Here is a 16405-nt window from a genome sequence, read left to right as displayed (position 1 = left end):
GTTCCCCCGAGAACATCTGGTCAGAAAGCCAGAGTCTCAAGGTGAGCCTTTTGTGGTTCAGCTTTTCCTTGCGCAAAAGCCGTTGGAAGATAGCCCACACCCCCCGAGGTTCTAGTTGTCTGTTAACTTTATTTTAATTGAAATGAAGGCATAACATGTCCTAGAAAAATAAAGATTTAGGATATAAACTAGACACAGGGGTCAGGGTTGGCCCGAGGGTCAAGGGATCTTTGGTCTGGGGCTGGACGTGCTACTGAGGGCTCTAGTCCAGGAGGAGCTAACGGAGGACCCTGGCCCACAGACCGCACACCCACATCCCTCGTGGGCAGGAAGGGCCCGGCGGGGAGGGTCCATCAGTCTCCGGGCACAGGACTGCCCGTCCTCCACCCTCGGATTCCCGAGCAGTTCTGGGAACACTGGATGTCAGTGGAGCTATTAATAGTGTTTCAGGGAGTGATAGGGAGAGGGCTCAAGGGGGTTGGAAATCCAGCCATTCGGCAGGGCTTTCAGCTCACAGCTAGTACCAGGTCGAGGGGGGCAGAGCCCCTGAGTCAGGAGCCCCAAATCTCCCCATGTAGATCAGGAGGCAGAGCAAGGAGAGGGCTGTAACAGAGGAGGCGTCCCGTCAGAGGACGTTGCCCCGGACAGAAGTGGGCCTCCAGGGCGTGGAGAGGTTGAGCGGCCGCGGGGAGGGTGTAGTGTGTGTGGATGGCAGCCGTCTTCGTGTTTGAGAGGCTCCCTCCTCCCCGCTGTCCTCGAGCACCATTGTCACGGGAGGCCACGGGGCCTGGCGGGTCACAGTTCCAAGGGCTCTTCCACAGGCACCGACTGTAACTGGGTCAGGACCTTGGTCTCCACTTCCAGCCCCTCGTCAACCTCGCCCCCCGCCGTGGCCCCCAGGAGCAGCCCCTCGGGGTCGGGGTCCGGCAGCCTCAGCACCGTGTGGGGGGCCTGCGTCCCCAGCCCCTTCTCTGCCTCTAGCAGCCCCTCAGTGCCGGCGCTCAGTTCCAGCCCGGCTGGCCAGATGGGCACCGCCGCAGGCGACAGCAGGAGCCCCTCGGGCGGGGGCGCCTGGAAGCCGGGCAGGAGGCCGGAGGAGTCTGGGGAGAAGGGCAGACTGGCGGCGGCCGGGGCGGGGGGCGGCTGCGCAGACAGTGCGCCTAAGGCGTGGGCCTCTGGCAGAGCGGGGCTGGGGGCCACCGGGAGGGCTCCTTCGGGGACTGAGATGGCCGCGTCTGGCTTCAGGGGCAGGGCCAGGCTGGGGGCCGGCGACAGGACCTGGGAGACCAGCATGCTGGTGGGGAAGGTGGCGGTGAGGATGATCTTGCCCTGCTGCACGGCCACACCTGTCACGATGGGGCTGCCAGACACGGGGTTGGCCAGCAGGAAGTTTCCTGTGGGGAGAGGAGAAGGGCCAGGCGCAGAGGTGAAGAGTACGCCGCTGGAGAGCAGGCAGGGAGATCAGCCAGAGGCAAAAGGAGCCCCTTCAGGGTCAGGGTGAGGCCAAGTCTGCGTGGCTCGAGCCTCAGGGTACTGCCTGGCACGGGAGGGTCTGGGACCCACCCGGGATGAGCTCCCCACTCCCCACCGTTGCCCCAGGAAGCCCACTGACAGCGCCATCCCTCCCTGAGGTAACTGTCCCCCCCGCCCAGCCACCAGAAAGGGGTACCTGGGGCAGTGGCCGAAGGCAGCTGCAGGGCAGTCACGCCCACCCCAGAGTTTATCAGGTGCATGTTGGCAGGGCCCGGGGCAGCTGCCACCTTCACGGGGCTGCCTGGCCCAGCTGCCAACAGCTGCAGTGGCCCCACAGCCTGAGGCAAGGTCACCACCTGGGAGGTGGGCACCACCTGGGGCAGGTTCAACAGTGGGGAGGTGGGGCCCAGGCCAGCAGGGTAGCCAGGGGGTGGGGAAAGTGGCACCACTTGTGGAGCAGCCACGGAAGTCACTGGTCCTGGGGGCAGAGGAAAGGTGGCAGCCGGCGGGGGCCCAGGCACCACTTGGGGCAGAGGCCCTGGGACCTCCTCTCCAGGCGGCCCTGAAGCAGCCACCTGGGCCCCCTTGGTCTCAGGGGCTTCAGGCTGAGCCTCCTCCAGGCGAACCTCCCCAGTCTGAGGGTCCAGGACCAGGGAGGTCTTGCCCTCGCTGGCCCCCTGGGGGCTGGGCTGCGGTGCAGGGGCTCCCCCGCCCCCGCCGAGCAGCAGGGGGCCCAGGCTGGAGGCCTCGCCCAGGGCCAGGCTGTTGATGATGACGGGGCTCCCATTGAGGAGCACCGCTGGAGAGCTGCCAGCGGCCAGGAAGCTCCCGTTCACCAGGATGGAGGAGGAGGCGGGGCACGGCGCGGGAGGGGCGGCCCCGGCCAGGAATATGGAGCCCTGGGCGGGGGCCTCGGCCGCCACTGGAGCCGCCCCCCTCTCCAGGTCCTCAGGGCTGCGGCTGGACTCGTCCTCCGTAGTCGGGTTCCCATCAGATTCGCTGGCCGGAGAAAGGATTGTGAGTTGTGGTCCCGAATGCTGCGTTTCCCCGCTGGCCAGCCCGATTCCTGCACGGAGCCGGCTGCAAAGTGCTCGGAGGAAGCACAAGCCGCCCACTGCCTCCCCACCTTTCCCCAGCCCAAGTTCCTGTGCACCATTTCAGGGGGTTAGGAAACCTCCTCTCTGAGACCACCCAAGGGCCCCAGGGAGGAGCCTCTGCAATACCACTGACTAAAGGCTCAAGCTTGCCGCTTTGGGGGGAAGGAGGCCCTCCTCTCCCAACTCCTCGGCCTCAGGGCCCCGGAGGCTGAGCAACCAGGCTGCCTGAAGTCTCCTGAGTCGGCCTGAAAGGAGCCGAGTGGCTTTGGAGAGAGTAAGGAGGTAGTCGCCCGCTCAGTTCCCGGTGCCCTCCCCCGACCCCCTCCTCCCCGGGCGTCTGAGGAGTAGGAGGCCGACGCGCAGGGTGGGAGGAGAAGGGCTTGGGTTACAGGGAAACCGGAGCTGGGGAAGGTTCACGTTTCACAACAAAGACAGAAGACGGACCACGCTGTTTGGGCCCTGAGGGGGGGGGCGGGAAGGGGGGAGGTGAGACCGAGCGACGGTCAGGGAGGGCCTGGCCGCGAAGGGGACTGAACAAGCCCCTACGCCCGGTGGGGAGGACAAAGGCCCCTCCTCCTTTCCCGCAACCCCTCATTTTCTCACTGCCGCCCCGAGTCTAGCCGCGGACACGGATGGGATCTGGGACGGAGCCTTGAGTGGAGCAGAGAGAGGCGGTCTCCCGGCCTCCGCGAGAGGAGCATTGGTGTCCGGGTGTCTGGGAGAGCCGGGGCGCGTGCCCGTTCCATGCACACGGATTCCCCGCGCTCGGCTGGCGCCTGAGGGTGTGAGCGAGGGGTGTCCGAGGACAACAGGCATGGGGGGGGGGCTGGTGGATGGCACGTCTCCGGGAAAGCGGGACTGGCGCCGCCCGGGTCTCCTCACCTCTTGCAGGGCGCGCCGCCGCCGCCCCCGGTCCGGTCGCGCTGTCGTCGGTTCTTGAACCAGTTGCTAACCTGCGTGAGCGAGAGGCCGGTGAGCGTGGCCAGGCGGCGCTTCTCGTCCGGCGTGGGGTAGCGGTTGCCGCGATAGCAGGCCTTGAGCGCGGCGCGGGACCGCTCCTTGAAGCAGTAGACGGTCTCTTCGCCGTCCCAGATGGTCTTGGGCAGCGGGAACTTCTTGCGCAGACGGTACTTGTCCACCGCGCCCAGCGCGCGGCCGCGGGCCCGTTCGGCCTCGTGGTAGCGCGCGCGCAGGTAGAGGTCCTGCAGAAACGCGTGGTGGGCGGCGGGGAAGGGGCGGCTCTCGAGCAGCCGGTAGAGCTCGGCGTACTCGCCCCGCTGGAAGGCCACCAGGGCCCGAGCGCGCAGCACCGGATCGCTGCCACGTAGGCGCTCGGCCGGGGGCAGTGCGCCCAGGAAACGGCTCAAGCGGCCGGCGTGGCCCGCCTGTAGCAGCGCCTCGCACACGCACGCCACCTGTTCCGGCGAGAAGCGGAGACCCGTGGGCGGATCGGCAGCGGCCTCGGGGGGCGACCCGGGTACGCCCGGGGATCCCGGGCCCTCCACTTTCACCGCCGCTTCGCCCGCCCCGGCCCCGGCCGCCGCCGCTGCCTCACCCTCGGCCGCCTGCAAAGTCTGCAGAAGCTGGCGCGCTTCCTCCTCCTCCTCTTCGGTCGCCGCCGCCGCCACCGCCTCCCCCCCAGCCGCCGGCCCCGCGCTCGGCTCCGCAGGCAAGGTAGCCATGTTTTGCAACTTTGGGAAGTTCCTCCCTCCTTCTCCTCCTCCCTCGGGCTTTCCCCAGCCCCCTCCCCCGCCCGGCTCCCCTCCCCGCACCCCCCCGCAACTTCGCCCTTCCCGATCTTCTCCCGCCGACCCCGCGTCTCCCCCCTCACCACCGATGCCAGGCCCAGTTCTCTATTAGGGTCTCTGTCCCAGTGTGTGTGTGTGTGTGTGTGTGTGTGTGTGTGTGTGCCCGTCCCCCTCCCCGTCTGTCCGTGATTCTCCCTTTGTTTTCCCTTCGCCTCAGGCCGCGCTTTTTGCCTCCCCCCCGCGTGTGCCTCTGGTTCAGGGCCTCAGTTTCCCCATCGGGACAACGGAGAAGGCAACAGGCCGTCCGGGAGGGCTAAGGGCGCGAAGCCGCCTCCGCCCCGAGACTGAGCTTCTGCACGCCTCCGTCTCCAGGGTCCTCCGAAGGCCCCCCTCACTCCCCATCTCGGCCCGCGCTCCGCCCCTCGGAATTCCCGGCTCCGCAGGGGGGCGGATCTGGCTGGGAGAAGGGGCGGGGGAAACGGGCTAGAAAGTTTGCAGCAACTTTTCTTGAGCGTAAGTCCGTCTCTGGAACGGATGCGCGTGGCCTGCGCAGGCGCAGTGGTAGGAGGATGGCTGCGCTAGCTGCCAGCCCAGCCCCCCCTTCACCGCGGCCTGATGGCACAGCTGGGCCACAGCTGGACAAGAGGCGGTGCCTCCTGGTGGCCCGCTCTTCTTCTCCTATTGGCCGGATGTCGAAGCCACGCCCCGCATCCCACCCCCACCCCTGATACGTCCGCTTCGCCTCCCGCTAGCTTGCTGCCAGGCCATTGGCCACCTCCACTCGCCTTCCTATTGGCCCACTGAAAAGCCTCCTGCCCTCAAAGCAAACAGCGGACACGAAGGAATTTCAGAATTTTGGGCAGACGAGAGGGCCTTTTATTCGCGAGGATCGGGGGTGGGGTCCTAGGTGGGGAAAGACAATAAATACCGAGGAATGTCGGGGTCTCAGTGCATCCAAAATGTGGATTAGGGTGCTGGGATCCTGGAGCCTGTCAGCGGGTCGGAGGGAAGGTCAATAAATACCCATACTGCCGAGGCGGGCGGAGCCGGCTGTGGCTCCGAGAACAGCGCACGTGAGGAGGGCGCGAGAGTCCCCGAAAAAAGCGGGGCTGTCAAAAGGTAAAGGCGGAGCTCGCGCTAGACGTTCACCGCGGCAAGAGAGTCTTCCCGGGAGGGCAGGGCCTCATGCACAAGGAGGATTTGTGGTTTGCAAGCCGATGTGGGTGGGGGTGCCTGGAGGGTGAAAGACAGATGCCGAGCCCTGGCCCTGCTGCCTTCTCTAGGTCGCAGCTTGCCCATCCACGTCGGATGCCTCAGCTAGGCCGGAGAAAGGAAGAGGTCCGCGATCCCCCCAGCAGCAGCAGCAGCAGCATTCCCGGCTACAAGCCTCCCTGGAGCCGCGGCCCCGGCTCCTCCCTCCCCGGCCGCCAGGGGGCGGGCCCGGATCACAGGGCTGGAGCTGGGGCGCAAACCCACGCTCGGAGTGCTGTGAACTGGGGGGCGGTGGGAGTGGCTTCTGGGCCGTGCCTGGGTCACCAAACCCTCCAGCGGAGCCCAAGTGGAGGACAGGCTCGGGTTCTAGGGTTCAGGCGGCGAAGGCGGCTCCCGGGCGGGGTCAGACTGTGGCAAGATAGCCGGCGCAGGCCACCAACCCAATGCAGCCCAGGGCGGCGGCACCAGCCAGAGCAGAGGCGAACAGGAGCAAGGAACGCGCCTCCGATAGGCCAGGCCTAGGGACCTGCGGGGAGAGGGCGGGGGTCAGCACTGGCGACGCGGGCCTCTGATTGGCTCCTGGGGCCAGCCCCGCCTACGCCCATAAGAGGGTCCACACACTCCCTGCACCTGCCCCGCCCCCTCACAGCGCGAGTATCTGTGATTGGTCGGCTCGCAAGCCTAAGTCTTGTCCCAACTCCTCATTGGCTGCCTCCTAGAAGCCTGTGTTGATTGGCTGCCCGAGTATCCTCCCTCCCCGCCGCGGGCCCCACCCCGCAGAGGCGCAGCTAAGCAGAGGCGGCTTGGGGTACGTGGAGCTGGGCGGGGGCGCGCGACGGGCGGGCGTGAGCAGCCGGACGTACCCTGGCAGGGAGCAGCAGGTGGCGGCGGTGCATGGGGCCTGGCCCCACCAGCGGGCACTGGCCCAGAGCCACGGCCGGGGGGCCATCTAGCTGGAGAGAGAAGGGACAGGTGACCCGATCCGAGCCCAGCTCGGCACGGCCGCCCTCGGCGGGGTGCAAGAGACAGAGAGGGGAGTCGAGGTCGGGGAGGTCATCTAGGGAGATCCTGGATGGGATTTGGGGAGAGGCCTGAACCGAGGGAGATCTGGTAGATTTGGGCATGAATGGAGGGTGTCTGCTGACTGGAACCTCAAAGAGGTAGGGGTGAGCCTCTAAGTCTGGACAGGGGTACGGGGAGATGGGGACAGAGTCTGCAAAGGGGGCAGCAGGCTTGACGCAGGGGAAAAAGAGGGGTCTTACATGGGAAGGTGGATCCGTGGCCCGGGGACTGGGGACCCCCGTGACAGCTGGAAGGAGAAGAGAGAGGCATAGGGCGCGTGGAGGGACGGAGAAGGGCGGTGGCGCGGCGTGCCCCAGCCTGGGCCCCTCACCCTCCCCCAGGTGTATACACACGCCGCGGGCCCACCTCCCCGCCCACCCCCCCCCCACCCCCGCCGGCGCCTCAGGAAAGGTGGTGGATGAGGGACTCGCCTGCGGCTCCCCCGGCCTGAAGCAACTCCATCCGCTCCTGCAGCTGCCGGACGTGCGCCTCCAGGTCTCGGTTACGGGCCTCGGCCTCGCGGAGTTGGCTGCAGGGGAGGTAAGGACCATGAGCCCTTCGGGATTTCGGCTAGAGAGGCTGCTAAAGGTAGTGACTGTCCCCGACTCCCGACCCTGACCTGGCGAAGTTCTGGTTGGCCGTTCGGATGGCCTCCAGCTCCTGGCTCAGGCTCTGTCGGGTGAGCACCTCCTCCTCCAGGGCCTCCTGGAGTTCCCGCAGCGTCACCCGGGCCTCTGCCACCGCCTCCGGAATGGCCTCCGGAACTGCCGCTTCAGCCTGGGTATGGGAACCGGGCTTAGGGCTGCCTGTGGCTCCTGGAGCATTCGAGACTTAGGCATAGGTTCCAGGCCTGGGATCCTCCTTTGACCTCTATTCCTGCACCCCCGAGATCTTTCTGGAATCCCCACAGCTCCTGCAGTGATCCAAGCCCCCTCCTTCCCTAACCCAGCCCAGCCCTCATCTCCAGCCTTTAATCTGGTCTCCTCCCATCCACCTTCCACACCAAAGGGCTGTTCCTGTAACACTACGCAGCTTGACCATGTCCCTCCCCTGGAGAATCTCTCCGGCCCCTCAGTGCCCTCAGGAGGAGGCCCACCACATGAAAACTAAAGGCCCTGTCTGGTGTGCGTCTGCTGGCCTCTCCAGCCTCCCCGCTCCTCACTCCTCACCCTCCTTCCTCCTGGAACAGCGCAGCCTTACTACCCTCCTTGCATGTTTCAGAGGACACCAGCTGGTTCTCACCTCAGAGCCCTTACCCTTCTCTTTGCTGACAAATGGGTGGTCCTCCTGCTTCTCCAGGGCTTCCCCTCCCCAGAGTTCCCCTCCATGCACACTCACTGACCTGTTTTCATTTCTCTGTGGGGATCATTTCTGACTGAAGTAACCTTGTCTCTACTTTGTTTTCCATCTCTTTCTGTCAAGGAACCTCCCAGAGGGCCTAGCACTCCATGGCGCACACTCTCCCTGAAGGCCTCCGCTTTTCTCTCTATTCGTCCCTCATTGACCCTCTCCTCTAAAGACTCACCGCTTCCTCTGGTGGGGGCACCGTGGGTTCCAGGCTGGGCTCTTGCAATGGCTCAGGCAGCGCCTCGGCCTCCAGTTCCATGGGCGTGGAGCCCGGGATCTCATCATCCCTGGGGAGAGGAAGAGGGCGAGGGGAGGAAGAGCCGGCCTCACGCCCGGATCCTCTGCGTTTACAGCCAGGACTCCCTAGCCTGTGCCCTGGGGCAGCCAGACCTGAAGGCTCCAGGCTTGAGGAGGGGGAGGGGCAGAGTGAAGGGAATAAATGGCCAGGCTGGTGAGACAGGTCCTCCTCTTGTTAGGAAAAGGCCTGCGCCTGGCATGGCCTCAGGCCCCTGGAAGCTGGCCTCTGCACCTTCCTTGGGAACCTGGGGTCAGGAAACCCATGTTCTAGGATCTGCCCATCTCCGTCTCCATGTGCGCTTTACAGGCTCCTCTCCTAAGGGCCTCAGGAAGTGAGGGAGACACTCCCAGCTCTGGCCACCTCCAAAGGGGTGGTCTTCAGACTGGGTGTTGGACCCCAAGCCTGACTCTAGACAGCAGCCACCCCTCCCACCCCCAGACCCAGGTGCTGGGAGGAAGACAGACCCTCCCAAGGAATATGAAATTGCAGTAAAAGTGATGTCCCCTCCAACCCAGCAGTCCCTCTTGTAGAAATATGTCTCAAGGACCCAATGACGCTCGACAAGCGCCAAGATCAACCTGCGGCTGTTCATCCAGCCTGGGTCATGGCAGAGGCGGATTAGCTGAGTCCTGACCCGCCCAGTAAGGAGAACACTCCCCAGCGGGTCAGGATTGTGTTATAGTTTGTTCAAGAAATGGCACTTGCGGTACATTGTCCAATAACAAAACAGATCAGAATACAGCATGTTCTCGCAGCTGGTAAGTACGTGTGCTGTGAGCCAGGGACACACAAGGCCGCTGCTGGCGGCCTTCCTTTTTCTCATCCCTGCTTTCTAATATACTTGTGATAAGCAATGTATTATTTTCAGAATCAATGTTTTAAGAAGGCTTTGTGGTTATGTAATTCAGTGAGTCCCTGTTCTTTTAAGATTGACGTAACAATTCTAAACTTCTTATTCTCTAAGATTTTGAGGTCCCATGACTGTATACTAGAAATCTAAAAGTGGAAGGTCAGAAGATTCCGGAAGGCTGAGCCTGTGACTCTGAGGTTTTACATTTGAATCTAAATTTCAAAGTACTTGTGGTCCGAGAATTTAACGTCCTACAATTCTGGGCTTCTAAAAGCCCTTAGTCCCAAGACAATAAGGTTCCGAGACTGACCCTGCAATTCTCCTGGGCACCAACGGGCCAGGATGTGATAACCCCGAGCAGCCTCCTGGGGCCTCTGGAGGCAGGACCCCCCCACCCCCACCCCACCCCCGTCCACTCCTCTCAAGCTGCACAGGGTAGCACTTACCCAAGGGCCATGCAGGAATAGGAGGAGTAGCCCACGAAAGGCAGGTGGACCCCCAGTGGCGTGCCTTCCTGCATATCCGACAGCGTCTCCTATAGGAGAGAAACACAGATGTGAGGTGACCAGCGGCAGTCAGGGATGGCCCCTCACTCACCCCTTCCCAGTCTTGGCTTAAGTGCCCTGCCACCCCCCCACCCCAGCCTGGGGTCTATCTAAAGTGGACCCTGCGTCATTTTCTTTCATTACATCCTGCTGCTTCCCTCAGGGCACTTGCCACAGTATAATTATATACTTCTCCAGACTGTAAGTAGATGAGGGCAGGGACCAGGGCTGACTTGGTCCATGTGTGTCCCCCGCTGTGCCCCGCACAAAGGCAGTCAGGCTGAACAAGCACGGGATAGCTCATACGACAGCTGAGAGAGAGATGGCCTAAGCAAGGGAGAGTCCTCTATGGTGCTTTCTCACCTCTCATCCTTCCAGGTCTCAGCTCAGATAGCCCCCTCCTCCAGGAAGCCCTCCAGGACCTTTCATGCTGGGTCAGGAGGCCCGCCCCCCTGCACCCCCCACCCCCATCTCAGCCCTGATCTCTCTGGGGCATCATTGTCTGGGGACAAGTCCGTGTCCTCCACTGGACTGTGAGTCTAGGTCACTGCTGGGTTCCCAGCCCTGGGGCCAAACAGAGCAGGTGTTTCTGGGGAAGGAATGATTTCAGGACCCCAGGAGGAGGGTACTCTCCTAACCTCAGTGTTACGGCGGTCGGATGCGGGGGTACCCTCTGCAGACCAGGGATCGATCGCAGGTACCTACCCCTCCCCCGCTCACCATGGCAGTGAGCCCGTCTTCCACCACATCGAAGTTGCATGTGTCTGTGGCACCCTCGAAATCCGGCGTAAAGGGGGGCGCGCTGTCTCGGAGGCTGTCCCAGTCAAGGCCAAAGAAGAAAGGATGCTTCTGGAAATCGCCTGCTCCATTCCGGCCCAGGCGCATCTCGGGGGGACACAGCAGCTGCTGGATGAGATCGCGAACCTCGTCGGGGACTCCTGCGTCTGCCAGCGGTAGAGACAGGTGCTCCTGCTCAGAAGGAGGGGAAAAGAGGGGATGTTACCTGGGAGCATGTGCAGAGAGGTCAGGGGCTCCCCGGGCTGTGCTCACCTTGTAGTGCACGATCTTGCCGTAGGTCTCAGCCGTGGAGTCGGCGTAGAAGGGCGTCTGCCCATAGAACATTTCATAGGCGAGCACGCCCAGCGCCCACCAGTCACACTCGGGCCCGTAGCTGCCAGTCCCGGGCCCACCGCCCACGGCCTGCAGGATCTCGGGAGACAAGTAGTCCGGGGTGCCCACAGCCACCAGTGACCGCACCTGAGCCAAGAGGATCCGAGCTAGGCTTGACCCCGCCCCTCCTAGCTCTGGCTCCGCCCCCTCTTAACACTACCCTAGAGCTTAGTCCCTCCTTTTGCCTGTTCTAAGCCTGAGCCACAGGCAGGCTACGGCCTGGGTCACCTCCTTCTTTCCCCTCCAAATCTAGTCCTGCCCTCACCCTGGCTCTGCCCGCACGCCTCAGCCCCGCCCCCACGCTGCACCTCGGGTTCCTGCTCCCGACCCGTCATTGGTAGTCCGAGTTGCCCAAGAGCGGCGCACCGCTCACCGTTCCATCCGCCCGCAACTTGAGGCAGGAGCCAAAGTCGGCCAAGCGGATGTGGCCGCAGCGGTCCAGCAGGATGTTGTCCGGTTTGATGTCCCTGCGCGGAGGGAAGAAGGGAAGGGAGAGGGATAAGTGAGCCTCTCTCCTGCCATCTCACCAGGCTCCACCCCACTAGGCAGCACCGCCTGGGCCCCACCCTCTTAAGGACCACTCTCTCCAATTCCCGCGGCCTTCAGCCCCTGCAGCGCCCACCTGTGCACGTAGCCCAGCCGGTGCACCGAGTCTATGGCCATGACAATCTCGGCCAGGTAGAAGCGCGCCATCTCGGCCGGGATCCGCTCCCCAAACTTGCTCAGCAGCGTTAGCAGGTCCCCGCCCACGTAGTACTCCATGACCAGGTACTGGGAGGGGGCGTGTCACGGGGGTCGGTACCTCGTCTGGGCGCCCACGGCCGATAGCCCGGGACAAAGACTCCCAGAGACGCCCCATCCCTGGGCAGAGACTCCGCAGCCCCAGCCCCAGCCCCAAGAGATCTCCCAGGCCAAATCAGAGACACGCCCACCCCCAATCATCGTTCCCCCACGATGTCACTGGACAGAGATTCACTTCTCCCACCCCCGACCAAGAGAGTCAGGAAAAAGAGAACTCAGAGACCTCCCGATTATCCAGGGTATGGAGCCCAGATACCCCCTGCCCAGTGGCTCCCACATAGACTCTAGAGACTATATCATTCCAGGTAGTGCCCCCCGGAATCAACCCGGGGAAAAAGGCAGTAAGGGACATCTCCCATCCCGGGAAAGGAAGGCCAGCTCCTACCACACCCAGGGACTGCCGCATGTATTTCGAGGCAGCTCCCTGATCCTAGAACTTCCTCTGCCTGCCCACACCTCGATAACTGACAGCCTCAGGGGTGGGGGTCCGCCTCTCTAGTCGCCCGGCCTGGGGCTCACCAGGTAGTTTTCGTCCTGGAAGGCGAAGTGCAGCTGCGTGATCCAGCGCTGGTCCCCGTTCACCAACACATCCCTCTCTTCGCGGAAGCACGACACCTGCGGGGCACCCGGAGGAGCTGAAGCGGACGGGGGTGGGAGGACGGAAGGGGGGGTCCTCAGCACCCTGCACACCCAGCCCGGCCGTCACCTCGCCTCTCTTCAGCATGTCCCACTTATTCATGATCTTCATGGCGTACACCTGGCCCGTCTGCTTCATCTTCACCACCGCCACCTGAAAGCCCAAACAGGGTAATAGAGCGGAGGTGGCGGGGAAACACCAGGCCTCCCCCAGATTGGATTCCACCCTTAACCCGGGCCAGACTTGGCCCCGCCCCCACTCGGCAAAGCCACGCCCATTGGCCTCAAGCCCCGCCTTAGGGTCTAAACTCAGTCATTCATCAATTTCTAAGGCCCCACTTCCGGAACTCCAACATCCCGCCCACTGCAGGAAATGTCAGGTCTCTAACCCCACTGAGCTGCCTCCGCTGCTCCAGGCTCACCTCGCTGAACGCCCCGCGTCCGATCACCTTCAGAATCTCGAAGTCATCCCTCTGCAGTCGGGCCTCCTTAAGCCTCTCCGCGATGGGCTCCACTGGGGGGGAGGGGGCGAAGGGGCGGGGATAAGAACCGAGAATCCGAGGGACTGACACTGGAGACGAGGAGAGACAGTCCCACCTTCTGTCGCTGAGTCTCCCCTGCCCGTGCCCCTCCCCTTAGCACTAGTCGGCCTCCTAAAGGACTTTACATAAACATTATGTGAGGCTTTGGGGACCCAAAACTGCTCTTGTACAGAGAAAAGTGGGATGCCTGGGAATCCCTTTCTGGGACAGGACACTGGGCCAGAGGGCTCTAGGGGGTGCAGGATGGACAGGGTGAGGTAACAAGTCTGCCGAAGGGAGGCCCTGAAGAACAGAGGAAGAAGAAATAGGCCCAGTTCTTAGAGCTCCCTGGGCTTCCGGGCCCCTACTCCCGGTGACCCCGCCCACCCCCAGGGCTCTCATTCAGTCTGTTTTGGGTCATGGCCCAGAGCCTGCAGTTTAATCCTAGGCTCAGATACTGGTGGCTCTTGGACCACACTCTGGGAAACCCTGAGTTTAGGGCTAGGACCAGGAGAAGCAACGGGAGAGGGAGACAAAGCCAGCGGGGATCCGCATCCCGGCTCCAGGGCTGCAGGCACAGTCAAGTGTGCTATCTCTACGCTCTCAACTCCAGGAGGAGGTTTTACTGTTACCCCTTATCTACAGATGAAGAACCAAGGCTCAGACAGGTGAAGTCCTCTGCCCAAGGTCCTACAGCTAGCAATGTTACAGAGAGCAGTTTGGGAGGGGGAAGGTGGAGAGTGGAGGCAGGGGGAGAGGGAAGCCTGGACTCCCGGAGGTGGAAGAAGCTGGGAGCTTCTGAGGCAGGAGGGAGAGAGCAATGGGTGCAACTAGGAATGAGGGAAGATACAGTGGGTTATGGAGAGGGTTCGGGGTTCAGGAAGAGTGGGCCAGCAGGGAAGCAGCAGCCAGGGCCCAGGATGGGGGAGGGAGGAGAGAGCCAAGACACTGAGCCCTTTTAAGGCAGCGGGAACCCAGGCCCCCTCCCCCGCCCCAGCGGCCTGGCAGGGGAGGGGCCGCAGGATGCTGCTCGGGCCACAAAAGGAGTGCTCCTTACAGGAGAGCTGCCCCCACCTCAGGTCTCAGTTCATCCTCTGCAAAAGAGGAGCTGAGAGAGTTACTAAGGGCTGGGGGGATGTGGGGAGAAGGTTCTCCCAGAGGCCAAGTGGTCTAGCCCTTGGCCTCCACCTTCGCATCTGCAAAATGGGGAGAGAGAAGCAGGGCCTGGGTCAGAAAGAGATGGACACAAGAAAAGAGGGAGCGGGAGAAGGCAGAGAGACAGGAAACAGGGACGGGGACAGGGACACACAGAGCCTAAGGACCAAGAGCAAGCCACTGAGGGACAGACCAGTGGAGGGACAGAATGGCAGATGTTAGAGAGGCAGAAACCCAAGTGAGCCTGAGCCTGGGCCAGGAGGGAGTGGGGCAGACAAGGCAGGAGGCTGAGGCTGAAGATGAAGCATCTTCCCTCTGGACCTGTCTCCAGGGGAAGACTTGGCCAAAAGGGACTTTGGGTGGAGGAGGAACCTACAGAGAAAGTGGGCCCACTCAGAAGAATCCTAATTCTTCCTCCTCCAACCAGGGAGTGGAGGGGGTGCTTGGTGGGGCCTGTGTGCAGAGCTGGTTCTCCCCGGGCCTGCCTGAGTCACCGCGCCCTCCCAGTGCCTGGGCACCTGTTGGAGCAGCTGGAGAGGCTGGCGCCGAACACCTGCCCGTCGGCCGCGCCCCTGGCAGCTGCCCTGTGCTATCCCTTCCGCTTGCCCCTGCGATCTGGGGAACCAGGGTGGAGGGCCACAGGGCCCATTTTGGTGGGGAGGGGTCCTAGAAGACAGGGCTCCCCAGCACGTCCCTAGGCCTAGACTCGGGAATGGGGTGCAAGGGGACCATGAGAGGCTGTGCCCAACCCGGCTTACCATGGCTCCCAAGTCATGATTCTGAGTCATGGCTGCCCTGGCCTCTGCTCATCTCACTCTGCCCTGCCAGGTGGCACAGGGGTAGGAATATGTCGCCCCAAGACCCAGCCCCAAGTTCTGGGCCCCTGAATGGGAGGTTTTCCCCGTGTCCGTCCTGCCCCCAACACCCAGCCCACACCCACCTCCCCCCTCTGCCCTGCCCCCACCCCCGAATCTGTGGGGCGCCATGCAGGTAGGTAGGCACTCACCCCACTCCAAGAAGTCGGCCACATACTTGTCCTGGGCCAGGTCGGACGCGCCCAGCTCTTGGTGGACGCCCAGGAGAAGGTCGAGCAGGGGCTCCAGCCCCAGGAAGCTGGGGTCCAGCACCAGCTGCTGAAGCCGCCTCAGCCGCACTTCGGCTGACATGTCGGGCAGGCAGCACCATGGCCCCCTCCCCGGGCCAGGGGCTCGGGGTCCTCCCGTCACGGGGCCTGGAGGGCCCTGTCCAGGCCCTGGGGCCCTGGCTGCATGTCTGCCTGTCCCTGGCTGTCCCCTGGGCCTCTCTGGCCACTTCTCTCTGCTGGCTGCTAAGGCCTCCTCCCCTTCTCCCCACCCCTCGGTCCGGCCCCCTCCAGCCTCCCAGCCTTAACCCCTCACAAGCCAGGCCCCCCCAAGTTGCTCTTTCCAGGGCCCCTCGGAACGCTTCAGTGTGAGATGAGGGGTGGTGGAGAATCTCTACCCTCAAACTACCCCACCACTGAAAAGGCAAAGCACAGAGGAACGCTACAGGTATGACAGACGCCAAAGATGAGCCCTCCCATTCCCCAGAGGGACCAATTGAGGTTCACAGTGATTTGGTAACACCCCTCCCAAGCTCTCGAGTTGGGAGGGGGGGAGAAAAAGGGGTGAGGCCTGGGAAGGGGGGCGGGAGGCCAGGGCAGCTTTGCGGGTGACTCAGCCAAGGAGGCAGACTTTGGGATGGTTTAAATTTAGCCCTCAGGCCCTCTGCTTTACACTGACTTGTTTTTGGCAGGAGATGGCGAAGGGGTGGTGAGAGAATCGGGAAGGGAGGCCCTCAGGAGCCAGGATCAGGGGTGACCCACTGGCCAAAGCCTGGGGGAGGCAAAGGAGCCCCCAAAATAGCTCCTTGGACCCTGGCAGTGCAGCCACATTCCTGCCCAGGCTAGGATTAGAAACAGAAACATTTCGGGGGGTGGAGGCTAGAGCGGGAAGACACCACTCCCTGTGGCTCCAGAGAGCCAGCCAGGAGGGATTTTCGCTGTTCTTTCCAGGGTGGACAGTTCTCCCAGAGGAAACCATGGTCTCTAATTGGTCCTGGATGCCTGGGCCCGGCCAAGCCAGGCCTGAGGCAGCAGAAGGCCAGGGCCTATGCCGTGGCAGCTCACTCTGGGCATCTCGGGAGCTGCCTGGCGGGGGCCCCTATAATATCTGGACACTTTGAAACAACTTTTAAAACTCCCACTGAAGACTCTGAAGAGGGGGTCCTGGTGGCTCTCTTCCCTCCGAGAGTTTGGAGTGGGGCGAGGGATACTCTCCTCTGTCTGAAGGGCCCTGCCCGGGGCTGGCCAGCGGCAGATCCACCAGCTGTGTGCCTCAGGCACATCCCTCCTCTGGTTCTCAGTTCTTCCTGCCCTCAAAAGGGGGTCTGGGGGCGAGGCAGGGCCTAGCGCTTCCTCTGGATAAAGTGGACTGATTCTAGGGCTGCATCGAAAGCACCCACACACTTCCT

The 16405-nt window shown here is 63.1% G+C and overlaps 2 protein-coding genes and 1 long non-coding RNA gene across 6 annotated transcripts; 1 reads left to right on the top strand and 2 right to left on the bottom strand.

Annotated features, from left to right (window-relative positions):
• Window positions 1-127: 127 nt before the first annotated feature.
• SIX5 (SIX homeobox 5) lies at window positions 128-4289 on the bottom strand. Its single transcript, XM_030873853.2, has 3 exons — window positions 3453-4289; window positions 1670-2472; window positions 128-1394 (listed from the first exon to the last, which is right to left on the bottom strand). Exons 1-3 carry the CDS (start codon window positions 4250-4252, stop codon window positions 796-798), a joined length of 2202 nt encoding a protein of 733 aa, XP_030729713.1. The 5' UTR covers window positions 4253-4289; the 3' UTR covers window positions 128-795.
• Window positions 4290-4555: 266 nt separating this feature from the next.
• LOC138842458 (uncharacterized) lies at window positions 4556-9166 on the top strand. Its single transcript, XR_011377016.1, has 4 exons — window positions 4556-5437; window positions 5602-6338; window positions 7067-7132; window positions 8015-9166. It is a non-coding gene; the product is annotated as an uncharacterized lncRNA (long non-coding RNA).
• DMPK (DM1 protein kinase) lies at window positions 5145-16283 on the bottom strand. 4 transcript variants are annotated; one of them, XM_060288313.1, is made up of 16 exons: window positions 14922-16283; window positions 13205-13261; window positions 12662-12755; window positions 12310-12393; window positions 12123-12218; window positions 11425-11573; window positions 11176-11269; window positions 10683-10889; window positions 10338-10601; window positions 9534-9622; window positions 8118-8226; window positions 7212-7369; window positions 7024-7121; window positions 6793-6839; window positions 6394-6479; window positions 5145-6056 (listed from the first exon to the last, which is right to left on the bottom strand). In XM_060288313.1, the coding sequence occupies exons 1-16, from the start codon at window positions 15098-15100 to the stop codon at window positions 5897-5899; spliced, it is 1971 nt and encodes a 656-aa protein (XP_060144296.1). In that variant the 5' UTR covers window positions 15101-16283; the 3' UTR covers window positions 5145-5896. The 4 variants fall into 4 exon arrangements, with proteins under 4 accessions (XP_060144296.1, XP_030729720.1, XP_030729718.1 ...); XM_030873860.3 differs by lacking the exon at window positions 13205-13261 and having other exon boundaries at window positions 5146-6056; window positions 6394-6483; window positions 12662-12753; XM_030873858.3 differs by lacking the exon at window positions 13205-13261 and having other exon boundaries at window positions 5146-6056; window positions 12662-12753.
• Between the last annotated feature and the right edge of the window lie 122 nt (window positions 16284-16405).

This window comes from Globicephala melas, chromosome 19 (assembly GCF_963455315.2).
Source record: "Globicephala melas chromosome 19, mGloMel1.2, whole genome shotgun sequence".
Classification (NCBI taxonomy): Eukaryota; Metazoa; Chordata; class Mammalia; order Artiodactyla; family Delphinidae; genus Globicephala; species Globicephala melas.
The sequence above is the reverse complement of the archived record's forward strand: the minus strand, read 5'-3'. Positions and strand labels throughout refer to the sequence as shown.

Coding starts and splice junctions, on each gene's coding strand:
- SIX5 (XM_030873853.2), bottom strand. CDS start 4,252: ATGGCTACCTTGCCTGCGGAGCCGAGCGCGGGGCCGGCGGCTGGGGGG. Junction 2,473..3,452: donor GGCGGCGCGCCCTGCAAGAG/GTGAGGAGACCC, acceptor TTCTCCGGCCAG/CGAATCTGATGGGAACCCGA. Junction 1,395..1,669: donor GCCTTCGGCCACTGCCCCAG/GTACCCCTTTCT, acceptor CTCTCCCCACAG/GAAACTTCCTGCTGGCCAAC.
- DMPK (XM_060288313.1), bottom strand. CDS start 15,100: ATGGTGCTGCCTGCCCGACATGTCAGCCGAAGTGCGGCTGAGGCGGCT. Junction 13,262..14,921: donor GGCCGACTTCTTGGAGTGGG/GTGAGTGCCTAC, acceptor TCCTGGTCCTAG/CCCTAAACTCAGGGTTTCCC. Junction 10,602..10,682: donor GCAAGATCGTGCACTACAAG/GTGAGCACAGCC, acceptor CCTTCTGAGCAG/GAGCACCTGTCTCTACCGCT.